Below are 14,767 nucleotides of genomic sequence, written 5' to 3' on the forward strand. Positions count from 1 at the left end.
CCTTTTACCTTTCTTATCTTTCTTTAAATTCTTCGATGGTAACCAATGTTTAATCATCGGTAAAAATGAAGTTATGGAGAGGAAAATCATGTTCTCTTTGAAACTGTAAACCTTCGGTCTCAACAAAGTAAATGAATTCGAGTTCGCCAAAAACCCGATCTTCCCTATTCCACCTTCTTTGATTTTACCAAATTAAATTTCGAATTACTAATCAAGAAATGATTTGGGTTTTTTCCCCAGATGTCTAATCTGAATTTCATTTGAAGACTAGAAACTCAAATCTATAATTTTCATAATGTCTCATTTTCAGTTTTAGTTAATTTTACGTAGTTAGATGTAATTATGTCGAAAAAGCAATTTGATTTTGCTAGGAAACTTATCACTTCTACCTTCTCCAAATAATTGATCTTCAGTTTTCGCTATGGAAGTAGTGCAGCTTATGTGTTTGAAAAATTCAGCCAGATACAGTTCTCTCTAAAGTCTTTGTAGAAATGCCTATGAAGTTTTTGTGACAATGCCCAGGAGAGCAATGAGACAGATGTCCACCCTCTTTTACATATCAGTGACGTGAATTGATAGTTAGAAATGATTGTTAGACAAGTGATTTACTGATATTGTCCACCTAAGGAGTAAAGATTTCGTTTAATTCTGTTGTTTTCATGGACTTATTTTTTATTCAAATTTTCTGTTAACTTATATGACGGATTTTGATTTCCTTTCTTTGTTTCATTTGTGGATGAGTTCAATGCAAGGTCAAGTTTCGGGTATTCATCCATGTTGGAGTCCGAGAATAATTGAGATAGCTCGACTAGGACACCTAAAGAGATGCATGTAACATTATTGTCGGCTCAAGAGCTTGATGTAGTTGGGTTCATACTGTGTAAGCAATTTTTTTGTTTTGTTTTACTGGCTTGATAAGTTTGAATGTAGTAAATGACTACATTTTTAAGCATGTTTTAATTTAGACCTGCATATATGCCGAAGGATCAGATACTCCGGTTATCTAGTAACATAGTAACATATGAATATAAAGAATTGTGGCCAAGACTTGGATTTGGAGGGCTTTTCTCCTTTGATCTCATATGAGCTTATCTACTAGCATGGATATGTAAAAAACTCTTCTTTTTGTGGTGTCAAGTATTTGGGAACTAATTGTAGGAGTTAAATATCGCACATATTAGTAACTACGCGAAATGAAGTATACAAAATAAGCAAGAGTATCACACACAGCAAATTGAGATGTCACATCAGATGATGTCAGCAAAATCACGGGTAAAGTGTGAGGAGTTATGCGAAGATGTAAGATATGCGAAGATGAGCGATTGTATATGAGCGAATATATCGCACAGAGATCCCGAAAATAAAGGGATTCTTAGCTGTCGTCCACTATGTAAAACCCTATATAAAGAAGAGAGTAGTTGTATTGTAAAGGATTCGAACAAGAGCTTGTAAGAGAGATTGTAAGAGAGAGAAAGTGAGTTTAGTCTACAAAAGTGTTATTGTAAGTTTTCATCAATCTTGTAAATAATCTGAATATATTCAATCAATAAGATAATTTCCCATGATGATTACATAGAGAAACTATTAGGTTAAGTGGAGTGTAGTTGTAAGATTTCTTACAACTAGATTTTTAGCGCTAGAAACAGCTGTGGATTGATAAATCCTGGTAATAGACCTGAAATTCAAAGAAAAATGAAGGAAGAATCATAAAAGACTAATGAAGACAGCAAGAATCATACCAGTTCAAGAAAGAGGCAGAGATATACAGTGTCATAACATAACTAAGGTATCAATTTCTGAAGCAGATTTCCAAGCGAAGGTAACCGGGAAAATTCATAAAAGAAATCATGAAGGAAAGAAAATTGAAACGATGAAGTTAGAATTACCATTACAGGATTGGGAAAAGGTGAAGATGTCCTTTGCGGCAGATGAAATTACAGAAGAAGACTTACAACAAATACATCAATTGGTAATCACAGTCACAATCGAGCGAGAAAAAGTTATTGCACAACAGAGGACATTTGAAGGATGGGCGATTGATAAGACATTGATAGATACAGGAAGTACAGTTGATATATTATTTTATCGCACATTTAAAGCAACGGGATACAAATATGAAGAAATGATGCCCGCATCAAATAATATTCATGGATTCAATAGAGCAATTACAAATCCAAAGGGAGAGATCGTGATGTGAATATTACTGGGAGAGATCGAAATTAAGATAACACTGTGTGTGCTTGACATTGGGTCACCATATAACATGTTGTTGGGACGACCATGGGTACATGGATTAAAGGAAGTTGCGTCATCATTACATCAATGTATCAGATTTCCAATTCCAAGCGGTATAGGTGAAATCAGAGAAGATGTTAAGGCTGCGAATACTTGGAATCAAATAGATGTGCGAAATTAGAAGGACGAGCAAATAAACGAAAGGATAGATGGAGAAAAACGAAAGAACAAAGAAAATAAGAGGAGTTTCGAATATACATGAGAAGAGCAAAAGAAGGGAAAGGAATACCAGGTGAAGAACCAACTGAGGAAGGTGAACGAATTAAAGAAATTAAGGAACCAACACCTTTGGGCTAACCAAAGGCGAATTTTACTATAGTAGAACCAACAAAATAAATAAATATAGGAACTGAAGAAGAACCAAAGATATTAAGAATCGGAACCAAGATGGGTAAAGAAGAAGAAGAAAAAACAATAAACATTTTGCGAGCATATAGTGATATTTTCGCATGGAGTAGATTAGACAGGAATAGATCCATCTGTCGCATGTCATAGATTAGACATTAAGAAGAATATAAAACCATTCAAGCAAAGAATAAGGAAAATTGCAACTGATTATCATCCTAAAATCGAAGAAGAGTTACAAAAGATGCTGGATGCAGGAATTATAAGAGAAGCAAAATATCCAGAATGGATAGAAAATATGGTGGTGGTACCTAAAAAGAACAACGAAAATTAGGATCTTTATAGATTTTACAGATCTAAATAAGGCATGCCCGAAAGATAGCTTCTCTCTACCCGACATACCCCTAATGGTGGAGTCTGCGTCAGGGAATGATAGAGTCACGATGTTAGATGGGTACAAAGGCTATAATCAGATTCCATTAGCAGAAGAAGTTCAATAACACACTGCTTTCTTCGCACCTAGAGGTTTATATTGTTACACGAAAATGCCATTTGGATTGAAGAATGCCGGTGCGAAGTATCAAGGAATGGTACAGAAAGTATTTGAAAATGGATCCATAAAAAACTAGAAGTTTATGTAGACGATATGCTGATCAAAAGCAAAGAGGCGAAAGACCATGTTGATGATTTGCGAGAAATATTTGAGCAAATGCGAACATTCAATATTAAGGTGAATCCAGAAAAATGTATAATTGGTGTATCATCAGGAAAATTCCTAGGCTATATTATATCTAAGGATGGAATGCAAGTGGATCCGGAAAAAGTTCAAGCAATCAGAGATATGCCACCACCTGCAACAGTCAAGCATGTTCAAAAATTGAATGGATTGATAGCATCGTTGGGAAGATTCATTGCGAGATCTTCGGACAAATGCAAACACTTTTTCAATATACTAAAAAAGGGAACCCAATTTGAATGGACAATGGAATGTGATAAGGCATTGCAAAGCATAAAAGATTATTTGGTGAACCTATCGATTATGCAAAAGGAGAAACAAGGAGAAGAACTATTATTGTACTTAGCATCAACATCCCATGCATTAAGTGCAATATTATTACGATCGGAGGAAGGTGTGGAGAAACCAATATATTATATAAGAAAAACCTATAACTGTGCAGAGAAAAATTATTCAAAAATCGAAAAAAATGATTCTCGCACTGGTATATGCATCATTCGAGCTTCGAATTTATTTTCAAGCCCACAAAATTAAAGTATTAACAAAAGTACCAATTGAAAATGCAATGAAGAATTCGAAGAGGTCGGGAAGAATAGAAAGGTGGAATGCACAGTTAGTAAATTATGAGATCGTCTATGAAAGCCAAAGTCTCAAGTTATCGCAGAATTTCTCGCACAATTTCCAGTAGAAGAAGATGAATATGTAGAAGAAATGATGGAGGTGGATGACGAACATGGAAATCCTAATGATTTATTAACTGAGCGAGACTCAAACAGATGGGAGATTTTGTTGGATGGATCCTCCAATGGAGAAGGCAACGGGATTGGTATTGTATTCATTTCGCCAACGGGGACGAAAATGGCTTATTCTTTCAGATTAGACTTCGCATCCACAAATAATGAAACTGAATATGAAGCGGTTGTTCATGCATTAAGATTAGGAATTGAAATGAAAATTGAGGATGCGTGAATAACTAGCGACTCCCGGCTGGTAATTCGTCAGATAGAAGGAACATATAGTACTAATGAACCATTTTTGCAAAAATATAGGAGACTGGTTATGGATTTAGTAGTGCAAATTCCTAAAATAAGTTGGAGACACATAAGGAGAATAGATAACAGGCTTGCGGATGCATTGGCATTCATACCATCAATGTTAGAAGATCCAGTTGCAAGGGATATAAAAATACAAACACTTTTGTTACCATCTATAGAAAAGAGTGAAGAAGTGAAAACAGATGTGATGATCATAGACGATATACAAGAAGAAAACGTGAGCGATGAAAAGAATTGGAGAACTGAGATACACTTTTATCTAGAGAAGGGAGAATTGCCGAAGAAAAGATTATAAGCGCACAAATTAAAGATCTGTGCGACAAATTATGAATTAAGGGATGGAATTATGTATAGGAGATCATTTCTTGGACCTTCACTTAGATGTCTTACGCGAACGGAGGGGATCGAAATTCTAAAGGCATTACACTATGGCGATGCTGGCAACCATAGTGGAGGAAGATCACTTGGATATAGAGCAAAAATACAGGGTTATTACTGGCCATATATGCATGAAGATGCAAAACAAGTTTCGAGAAGATGCAAAGAATGTCAACGTCATGGCAAGAAGATACATGCACTTGGGGCTATGCTTAATACATCGACAAATGTGTGGCCCTTTGGGAAATGGGGAATAGATATTGTTGGGCCATTTATACCAGGAACGGGACAAAAAAGATTCTTAATAGTCGCAACTGACTATTTCACTAAATGGGCAAAAGTGAAAGCAGTTCAACATATTCGCGATAAAGACATATTTAAATTCATTTTTGAAAATATCATATGCAGATTTGGTATTCCTACACAATTGGTGTCTGATAATGGGAAGCAGTTTGAAGGCGATAATATAACAACGCTGCTCAATGCATTCAAAATTCAGAGTGGCAAATCTACTCCTTTGTATCCTCAAAGTAACGGAAAAGTAGAAGCTACGAACAAAACAATCGAAGACAATCTGAAGAAATAATTAGAAGGGAACAATAAAGGATGGTGCGAACAGTACATAATGTAGCATGGGCTTACAGAACTACAAGGAGAGAAGCAACAGGAATGTCTCCCTTTTGTCTGAAATATGGAGTAGAGGCAGTGCTACCAAAAGAAGTGATCATCCCTACCACAAAGAGAGAAGCTTGGGTAAAGAATTTAAGTGCGGATTTGATTTTAACAAAGTTGGATGATTTGGACGAAGTACGAGAAGTTGCTTTGCAACATATGGAAAATTATCGAAAAAGACTAGCTAGAGAATACAACAAGCGGGTTAAAATAAGAGAATTCCAACCAGGCGAATTGGTGCTACGCGAAATTCCAATTTATCAAAGAGGAAAAGATGGAAAGTTGGAGAAAAGATGGGATGGACCTTATATAATAAAACGAATAGTTGGAGAGGGAGCCTATGAATTAATGGATCCTGAAGGACGAGATACATGTCGTAAGTTGGACCGCCCTTGGAATAGACAGTTCTTGAAGAAATATTATCCATAGTTGCCTGCGAATCAATTCGCATGTACAAACAGTTAAAGTTTTAAAAGTTCTTTTTTTTGAATAGAAATGCAGTGCGAATGATTCGCTAAAGAGTTAATAAAAAGAGAAATAAAACCTTTATAAAAGGCTACAGAAAATGATATTTATTATCAGATTCGCTAGGAATCCAAATATGGCGTGCACCCTAGTTCGCTCATATGCAAGAGGCAAAATAGTAAGACCTAACACACATCATAATTGGAACGACCTAGAAGGCATGACTCAAGGGAAGGCTGCACCGGAACTTGAGTTGCGGAGATTTGGGGTGAGAATTAAACGATAATGCCCATCCGGAAGAGATACCTTAAATGTTCATTCTAAGATACTAGTCTTAGATTGAGAGCCTAAGGTGAGAAAGGCTCTCCTAAGGAGTGCAGAAACTCGATCAGGGCGCCGAGGTACACGGTTGAGTCAAGAGTGACCGGAACGTCTGGAGCGTACCTTGACACTCTTGGCAAGTCCTGACTATGATGCACTCGGTCCGAAGATACCCCACTTAGCGTGCAATCTTGCTGCCATAAACCCTATAGGTAGTGTATGCGAGATTGCGAAATCAGCTGGTTGTTGAAAAGCCGAATGTGAAGAACCATAATCTTAACCAGATAGAGGTAAGCTTCCTTTAAGGGGCACCATAGGGGAAGATAAGGACGACACCCTCCATTAGGGAGCTGAATTGTGTCAAAAGACGTAAATGTCGCAAGGATTTTACTCATGAGAGTATTAAGACTTGTGACATTTATGCAAAAAACCTGAAGAGGAAATAATACAAGCAAAAAAGATAATACGAGATCAATGGGTCAATGTACTAAAATACAAAGACTTCCTGCGATTTCGTCGCACGAAAAATGGGGCAAAATAATACCTTTACGTAGGAAGGCAGCATAAGACCTCCCAAATAAATTAAATAAACTACTGATAAATTCGCACAATTGTTTCTTACAAGCAATATAATAAGAGGGAAATATGGGAATTAAAATAACAATGTATTATCTTCCTTACAACAAACAAGTCTAAATGGGGTGCGAACGACCAAAAAACATCAAAATAAAGAAAAGAAATCAAGAATGCTCAAACAGTTACATCAGACTTTAGCGCTTGGCTCAGGATTATTCTGAATTAATTTCTCATTTTGGGAACTCAGACCGCTAGCTAAAAAAATCGATTTTTTGAGTAAGACGGTAATTTTCATGGGAAAGATGGTCAATCTGATTATGTGCGTATGAATATTGATGATCTAATTGATTTAGTTGAGACTGTAACTTCGCGTTATTCGCTTGGGCATCTTCGGCAAGGAATTGAAATTCGTATCTCTCATTCGTTCGCTTCTGGTTTAAATCTTAACATATGCATGAAGAAATTTATAAAAATGAACGTATGCAAAGAAGTAAAAAATACGATAACTGACTCAAAGATAAAAATAAATACCTCTAAGTTTCTGATTATCGAAGATTTTCAGCCTCAAAATTTGAAATCTGAAGTTCCCCTCTTAATCTTTGTATTTCCTTTTCCAAAGAAATATTTTTCTGCGAGAGTTTCAATTGAGAACAGCTAGACTTAAATGCTTTTCAGCTAACATCATACGACGATGAGATTGCTAAAGAGAAAAAGATAAAGATTAGTACTTGGAAATGTCACTAAAGAAGATAAAGGTTAAGGTGTGAAGGATAATTACCAAAACGTCTAGAGTGACGTGGAAACTCGGGTCAATTTGAGAAAGGACCTCATCTCGTGAAGCCTTGTCAACATGAAATCCCCGAAGAAGCTGACTTAAGACAGAACAGGAGCGAAGTTTGGAAGGATCATCGGTTAAAGATTGGGCAGAGTTGATAACATGGGAAAGAGTTTGAGTAGCCAATTTTACGCTATCCAAACCCTTTTTATTTAAAAGAAGAGAATCCAATAAAGAAAGAGAAGGAGGAGTAGTAGAAGTTGTTGGAATGGTGGATTTATCTTGAGGAAGGTTCGGATGAGAGGTAGAGCTAATGGGTGAAGGAAAAATTAGATGCGATGGATTCGCAGAGGCAACAGGGGAAGTATTTTTCAGGATTTGGCTAAGAGAAAGCTCCTTATTCGCAGGAGAATCTTTAAAAAGCTCGTCATACGTAATAAAAGCATTCTCATCTATATGAGGATTTTTTGGTGAAGGAGTAGCAGGAACATTCTTCTCAGAGCCTTGGGAAAATGCATGGGTAACAGAAACATCTTTCTCAGGAATTTGACTTATTGTTGGAGTAATAGGAGGATTAGTGTGCGAAGGTTGAGTTGTAGATACAAGAACAATATCTACAACAGTAAAATTTAAAATAGAAATATTTGAAGAGAGAGGTACGAGTTTGCGAGACTTTTTGACTTTCTGTTTTTTACCATCAACTATTTCAGCATCAGAAGCCTGCGAAAATAAAGAAGATAAGAAATAGAAGCAACAATATTGTTTAGAGACAGTAGAGTATTTCTTACTTCTTTATTGTGCAAAGCGTTCATCTTGTGAGATTCCTTGTTTTGAGGTTCATTATCGATGCTGGGTTTCTTCTTTTGCGTTTCTTTATTTTCACTTGAAGAAGAATTGGGTCTTTGCAAAATTCGAAGAGCATTAATCTTTTTGCGAAAGTACGGGAATCAGATCGTATAATAATAATAATAAGTAATGGTTAAAATCAATAATCATAATGAAGAAAAGAAACGAACCTTGATTCAGGATTCATGGTAGAAGAACAATAGCAGAAGAAATCAATACAACAACAACAAAACTGGGAAGTAGCAGACGAAGATTAAGAGAGAGAGAGGATGAATGATGAAAGAAGAAAATATTGTGGATAAAACCCTTAAATAGGTGAAAAGAGGTTACCAGTTGGAGACGGTTCAAGCCAGTAAAAAAGGAAGAAAATCAACACGTGTAGAGAGGAGCTTGAAATCCGGATAACTGTCGATAAAATAAAATGTAAACGGATAAGCATGTGCGATTTGAAAATGGAGAGTTTCTCATATCGCTCACTTTGAAGAATCAAGCGAAATGAGAAGAGGAAAATGTAGGAGTTAAATATCGCACATATTAGTAACTACGAGAAATGAAGTGCACAACATACGCGAGAGTATCGCACACACCAAATTGAGATGTCACATCAGATGATGTCAGCAAAGTCACGTGTAAAGTGTGAGGAGTTATGCGAAGATGTAAGATATGGGAAGATGAGCAACTGTATATGAGCGAATATATCACACAGAGATCCCGAAAATAAAGGGATTCTTAGCTGTCATCCACTATGTAAAACCCTATATAAAGGAGAGAGTAGTTGTCTTGTAAAGGAATCGAACACGAGTCTTGTAAGAGAGATTTTAAGAGAGAGAAAGTGAGTTTAGTCTGAAAAGTGTTATTATAAGTTTCCATCAATCTTGTAAATAATCTGAATATATTCAATCAATAAGATAATTTCCCATGATAATTACATAGAGAAACTATTAGGTTAAGTGGAGTGTAGCTGTAAGATTTCATACAACTACACTAATGTTTCTGATTGAAAGTATAAAATGAATGAAATGCGTTACATCTGTATCTAACTAACCTCCATCAACTTAAAGTGTCCACCTCATTCGAGTTGATTGAAAAAAGCCGATCAAAAATTAATTCGAATTGACAGTTCTTCTATTCTCTTTTTTGACGTCTTGCTGAACGGTCCATCATAACTTATTATGCCCAAACAAAAAAAAGATTAAAATTTTTATGCCAAAACCAAAAGCACGCACAACCTGCTTCTTCATTTTAGCTCACTACTAATTTTTTGTAACATTACTAAATTGTGTTTTTGATATATGAAAAATAATATTTCTGTGAGTGTTATAGTTATGCCAAGAAGGAAGACAAATATAAACAAGCCATGATTTTCCAACGTGCAACGCACATGCACTCTACTTATAATCATAAAAGAAAAATCGTAACTCCTTTCTTAATCTTGAATTTCTCATTTGAACTCATAAAATTAAGAATCACATTATTTTATTTGTTTTCCTATTCATCAATTTAAACATTATTTCGTGATGGAAAAAAACAAAATTTCGTCTCTAACATGAAAATTGTGTGATTTTTAAGTGGAGGTTACGAACAAAATATACGGACGGGAAAAACGAGACAAGAAGATAAAAAACTGAAAAGACAGCAACTTAATAGGATAATACTCAAGAATGAGATGTTGACTTTCTATATTGAGTTCCAGGTTGATGCGACCTCCTGACTCATGTTGGGGTATGGGGTGCACTAATTTTTGGTGCCATATATCATTTCTGGATAAGTCACATGCAACTATTCAGATGCCACCAGAAACGCCCACTTAATTTGGGTTGACAATATCATAGACTATTTTTTGATATTAGTAAAAAATAGTTAATGGGTAGATTTTACCTTATTTAGATAATGATTCGTCGGTCAATAACAAATGAACACAAAAATTGAGAATCAATTATTTCACATCAATCAGGATTTCTTTCTCATTTATGTATTCTCGGAAGAAAAGAAGAAAAAGAAAAAAATTTGTTTCATTTTCTTGTTGCTTCCTTCTCCCCTGTCAAACATTTGCGGTTCCTGCTGCTGCTGAGTTGGGGTATACAGGCAGAGAGAGATGTCGAAAATGATAGCTTTTCATATGTGTACAGTTCCAGGCATAGTCGGTTCAAATAAAGGAGGATTATTTTATGAACATTTAGAAGACTTCACGAGTTTTGGTCCTCTACCAAGTATTTGCTTGCAAATTAGTATACTTTCTTTTGTACCCCATCTCATGCATATGACATTGTCACGGTTCCATCAACCCTTGCTTGTTTCTCAAATACTGGTAAGGCCTGTTTATTAGTTTCTCTAGTACGTACGTTTTTATTTGTATGATTATTGATGGCTTGGTTATATATGTTACATATACATGCATAGGGAGGGATACTTGCTAGTCCATGGGTTCTCAGCTCTCTCTCGATAAAAGTGTCATCTCACATGTCCGTCGGAATTAATTATTTCTTATTCCCTCTAAATGGATTTCAAGTAGTAGACATGCTTGCTCATTTCAGTTCCATGTTTTTTATATTTAAAGTTGGAGTTCAAATGGATCCGAAAATATTAAAGAGAGCTGGGCGGCGACCATACATCATCGGATTCTTTTGTATGCTTTGCTCTTATGTATTCGGACTTCAAATTTCCCATAGACTCCCAAAGAATGATATACTGGCTCTAAAGTTACTTCATAAGAGCTCTGATAGAGTCGTAGATCTATTCGGAAGTATTTCCTTCCCTGTTATCGCCTATGTACTCGATGATCTTAAACTTCTTAACTCCGACCTTGGTATTTCAGCGATTCATATATCAATGGTTGCTGATTTTCTTCATATGGCTTTAAAATTCTTCAGCTTTTTGCGCCAAATAATGAGAGGTGCAAACCATTCATATGCACTACCTGCAGTGTTAATTTTATTGGGGACGGTGATTTATATATTTTTTATTATGCGGCCGGCAGCGTCATGGATTGTAAAGAATACACCTGAAGGGAGACCTGTAGATGACATTTACATTACCTTGATAATGATTTCAGTTCTTCTGTGTGGATTAGCTAGTGAATATTGTGGATTGAATGGTACAGTTGGGGTTTTCTTACTAGGTTTGGCTATACCTGATGGGCCACCTTTAGGATCAGCTTTAGTTCAGAAGCTACGCATTGTTTCTGTATTTTTCATGCCTCTTCATATGGGTATCGTTGGATATAAAACGAACATTCACTTAGTTACTTTCGGATATTTTTGGCGTGTTTTACTGGTCATCCTCGGTTGTATCATTGGAAAGATTATAGGCCTTTTTATCCCAGCTGTGCTTTTTGGAGTCTCACCGCGAGATAGTATCTTGCTTGGACTCACAATGAACTTGAAAGGAATTGTCGAGGTTTCTCAACTTAACACCTGGTTAGATTCAGTAAATACCAAAGTGCGTCTTCAAACACTAAAAGTTTTTCTTTATTGTAGAATATGTTATAATATCTTACCAACTTAACATGTTTTCTTATGTACTCTGCAGGAAATTTTTAGTGCATCAAATACAATCATGGTTCTCGCACTTGTAGTGCTAGTAGCTGTTATTACACCGGCGGTGAAATACTTGTATGACCCTTCATCGAAATACTCAACCTACAAGGGAAAGTCAATTTTGCAGTCGAATGAAAACAACTCAGATTTTCGAGTACTTGTATGTGTTCATACCCAAGATGATGTTCCAGGCATTATCAGAATTATTGAAGCCTCCAATCCTACCAAACTCCACCCACTCACCATTTATCTCCTCCATCTCGTTGAGCTTGTCGGTCGTGCTTCTCCTCTCCTTATATCTCACTCTTTGAAGGAGCGTGCTTCCACATCAAACCCTACCAAATCGGAAAGGATAATCAATGTTTTCCAACAATTCCAAAAACAAAACCAAAACCTTGTTAGCGTTCATCCCTTCACCACTATCTCTCCGTATGCTTCAATGCACAACGATATATGCACCATGTCAGTCGACAAGAGGGCTGCGCTCGTTATCTTCCCTTTCTGCAGGCAAGACTCAATAAGCCTGAGGGATGATCTGGCCAGACCAATTGATTCCGATCGTGCAATCAAAACCCTTCTTCAAAATCTGTTGCGGAACACCCCATGCTCAGTCGGGATCTTAGTGGATGGTAGTAATCTCCAAACAAAATCTACTTGCTTCTTTCCCGACACGCCTTACCGCGTGGTTGTACTCTTTTTTGGTGGCCCGGATGATCGAGAAGCATTGGCTTTTGCAATGAATATGATTCATCATCCGTACGTTTTTGTTACTCTTGTTAGGTTTTATGGTCCTGCAAGTCTATCATCTGAAGGAGTTAGTGACTATCACAATGAATCGGTTAGAATTGATATTGGGAGGAACATGTTTCTTGATGATGAATTAGTAGACCATTTCAGGGTTAACACCATGCATGATGAAACGTTGATTTACAAAGAAGTAGAGGTAAAAGATGGTGCAGAAACGATATGGGCAGTCCGGTCACTTAACCAAGATTTTGATCTTATGCTCGTAGGAAGACAACAAATATCCGATTCAAAAATAATTTCAGGATTAAATGAAAATTGGGATGAATGTGGAGAGCTAGGATCTATCGGAGACTTGGTAACATCTCCTGATTATGGTGCTGAGGGCTCAATCTTAATAATTCACCGAAGACGAGATATTACTTAATCATGGGAACATAATGGTACACACTTACTGATCTCAAATTTTCAGATTCATGTACACCGTATTACACGACATTCTACATATTCGAATGTTCCACATAACATGGTACGCACGCCATACTGGCACTTTTGTAGGTCAGAAGAAGACAAATTTGAATTGAATTTGTAGATACGACATATGCCATCACTTATGTTGAATGAGTTAGGAGGACCAAACAACGCGAAGAGAAGCTCACATCAAGCGCATAGACATTCGCTACTAAGGTACGCGATGACATCATGACAACAGTGCAAAGATAAGGTTCACGTGTTAAGTGTGATACTATGTGCAAAAGAAAGGTTGACTTTTTTTTTCTATAGGAGCGAAACTGATAGTTTCGCATGGAGGTGGCCGAGGTTATAGGAGGAAAAAAGAGATGTATTAGTGGTGATCCACTATATAATATTATATGTCATCCGTTATGTAAATATCCATATAAGAGACAGGAGAGTATTAAAAAAAAGTTTAGATCTTTCTAGTCTAGTCAGGTATTGTTTTGGAGGAAAATTGTCTGAACTCTAAAACTAGGGTTTACATAACTTCCATTGCAATTTTATTATCTTCCTAATAATACCTGAAGTTTATGCTTGTCGTGTTGTGATTCATTTACTAAATATGATGAGGTTATAGTTGTATATTTTGCTATAACTACATTTTAGCGTATAAAAGTAGCTCGGAGGAGTAAGAGGATTTATCCTCAGCTGTTGAGTTGTTTTAAAAAATGACTTGAGTTCATCATTTTCATTGTTTTGTGTTTCAAAAGCTTTCTCTTATCCTACTTTTATTTTTGTGTAATCAGGTGTTGTCTAACTCGTTATTTTTGAGATTCCATCATATTCTGGGATCTTTATCATCTTTAAGTTTTAGATTTGGGATTTGATCGAATTTTTATTGTAACTTCAAGATTTCTCAAATTTTGACGGTAAAAGTATTTGGATATATATTCACTGCTTTTGAAGCTAGTAAAAGTATTATTAAGTATAAAAGGTTTATGAATCATTGTTTTTGGTGAAATTTAGATTTGAATTTTCTTGATTCTTTCTTAGGCACTGTTAAGTGTTCATTTTCAAGTATACCAAAATCCATCAATATAATCGGTTACTCGAACCCATCCATTTTCCTGAAAAACACCTTTGAGTCGAGTTTAGTGTGAACTCAGTGAGTTTCCTGTTTGAAGTTAGTATCATTAACTTGTAAGTGAAGCAATGGTGAGAGTCCTTATATGATTTTTATATATAGGCAAAAATAAATTTTCATATCCCTAAGTCAAAAAGTAAAATAAAGTTAATTATATAATTTTCATAATTGGACGATCGAAGGGAGTCCTTATATGTGTTCACTATGGGGGCTAAAAATCCAATTCCACGCAACGTTTTTTTTTTTTTTTTATTTTTCATCGCAAAAATTGGACTCGAATTGATCTTTTTTCAACGAAATTGGATCGCCAATCGGAGAGCCATCAACCCCGGCTACTGTTAGGCGCAACAAAACGATCGGAAGTCGAGCCGATTGACGGTAATTGTGGCGTGAAAATGGCCAAAAAACCGTCACCTATGCTTT

At 36.1% G+C, this 14,767-nt stretch overlaps 2 protein-coding genes across 4 annotated transcripts; one reads left to right on the forward strand and one right to left on the reverse strand.

Annotated features, from left to right (window-relative positions):
• Window positions 1-7,109: 7,109 nt before the first annotated feature.
• On the reverse strand, window positions 7,110-8,716 carry LOC113338284. The gene is made up of 5 exons (XM_026583730.1): window positions 8,635-8,716; window positions 8,407-8,518; window positions 7,622-8,338; window positions 7,375-7,472; window positions 7,110-7,285 (listed from the first exon to the last, which is right to left on the reverse strand). The coding sequence occupies exons 1-4, from the start codon at window positions 8,649-8,651 to the stop codon at window positions 7,389-7,391; spliced, it is 930 nt and encodes a 309-aa protein (XP_026439515.1). The 5' UTR covers window positions 8,652-8,716; the 3' UTR covers window positions 7,110-7,285; window positions 7,375-7,388.
• A 1,692-nt stretch (window positions 8,717-10,408) lies between these two features.
• Window positions 10,409-14,002, forward strand: LOC113318646 (cation/H(+) antiporter 15-like). 3 transcript variants are annotated; one of them, XM_026566849.1, is made up of 4 exons: window positions 10,409-10,772; window positions 10,865-11,902; window positions 11,993-13,187; window positions 13,303-14,002. In XM_026566849.1, the coding sequence occupies exons 1-3, from the start codon at window positions 10,560-10,562 to the stop codon at window positions 13,169-13,171; spliced, it is 2,430 nt and encodes an 809-aa protein (XP_026422634.1). In that variant the 5' UTR covers window positions 10,409-10,559; the 3' UTR covers window positions 13,172-13,187; window positions 13,303-14,002. The 3 variants fall into 3 exon arrangements, with proteins under 3 accessions (XP_026422634.1, XP_026422625.1, XP_026422644.1); XM_026566840.1 differs by having other exon boundaries at window positions 11,993-14,002; XM_026566859.1 differs by having other exon boundaries at window positions 10,639-10,772; window positions 11,022-11,902; window positions 11,993-14,002.
• The last annotated feature ends 765 nt before the right edge of the window (window positions 14,003-14,767 follow it).

This window comes from Papaver somniferum, chromosome 1 (genome assembly GCF_003573695.1).
Source record: "Papaver somniferum cultivar HN1 chromosome 1, ASM357369v1, whole genome shotgun sequence".
Lineage (NCBI taxonomy): Eukaryota > Viridiplantae > Streptophyta > Magnoliopsida > Ranunculales > Papaveraceae > Papaver > Papaver somniferum.

What these genes read in the sequence shown, in the direction of transcription:
- LOC113338284 (XM_026583730.1), bottom strand. An exon ending in ACGCTTTGCACAATAAAGAA is followed by an intron (nt 8,339 to 8,406) that starts GTAAGAAATACT and finishes TTATTTTCGCAG; the next exon opens with GCTTCTGATGCTGAAATAGT. An exon ending in ACGTCACTCTAGACGTTTTG is followed by an intron (nt 7,473 to 7,621) that starts GTAATTATCCTT and finishes AAACTCTCGCAG; the next exon opens with AAAAATATTTCTTTGGAAAA.
- LOC113318646 (XM_026566840.1), top strand. Translation starts at nt 10,560, where the DNA reads ATGTCGAAAATGATAGCTTTTCATATGTGTACAGTTCCAGGCATAGTC. An exon ending in TGCTTGTTTCTCAAATACTG is followed by an intron (nt 10,773 to 10,864) that starts GTAAGGCCTGTT and finishes ATACATGCATAG; the next exon opens with GGAGGGATACTTGCTAGTCC. An exon ending in TAGATTCAGTAAATACCAAA is followed by an intron (nt 11,903 to 11,992) that starts GTGCGTCTTCAA and finishes TGTACTCTGCAG; the next exon opens with GAAATTTTTAGTGCATCAAA.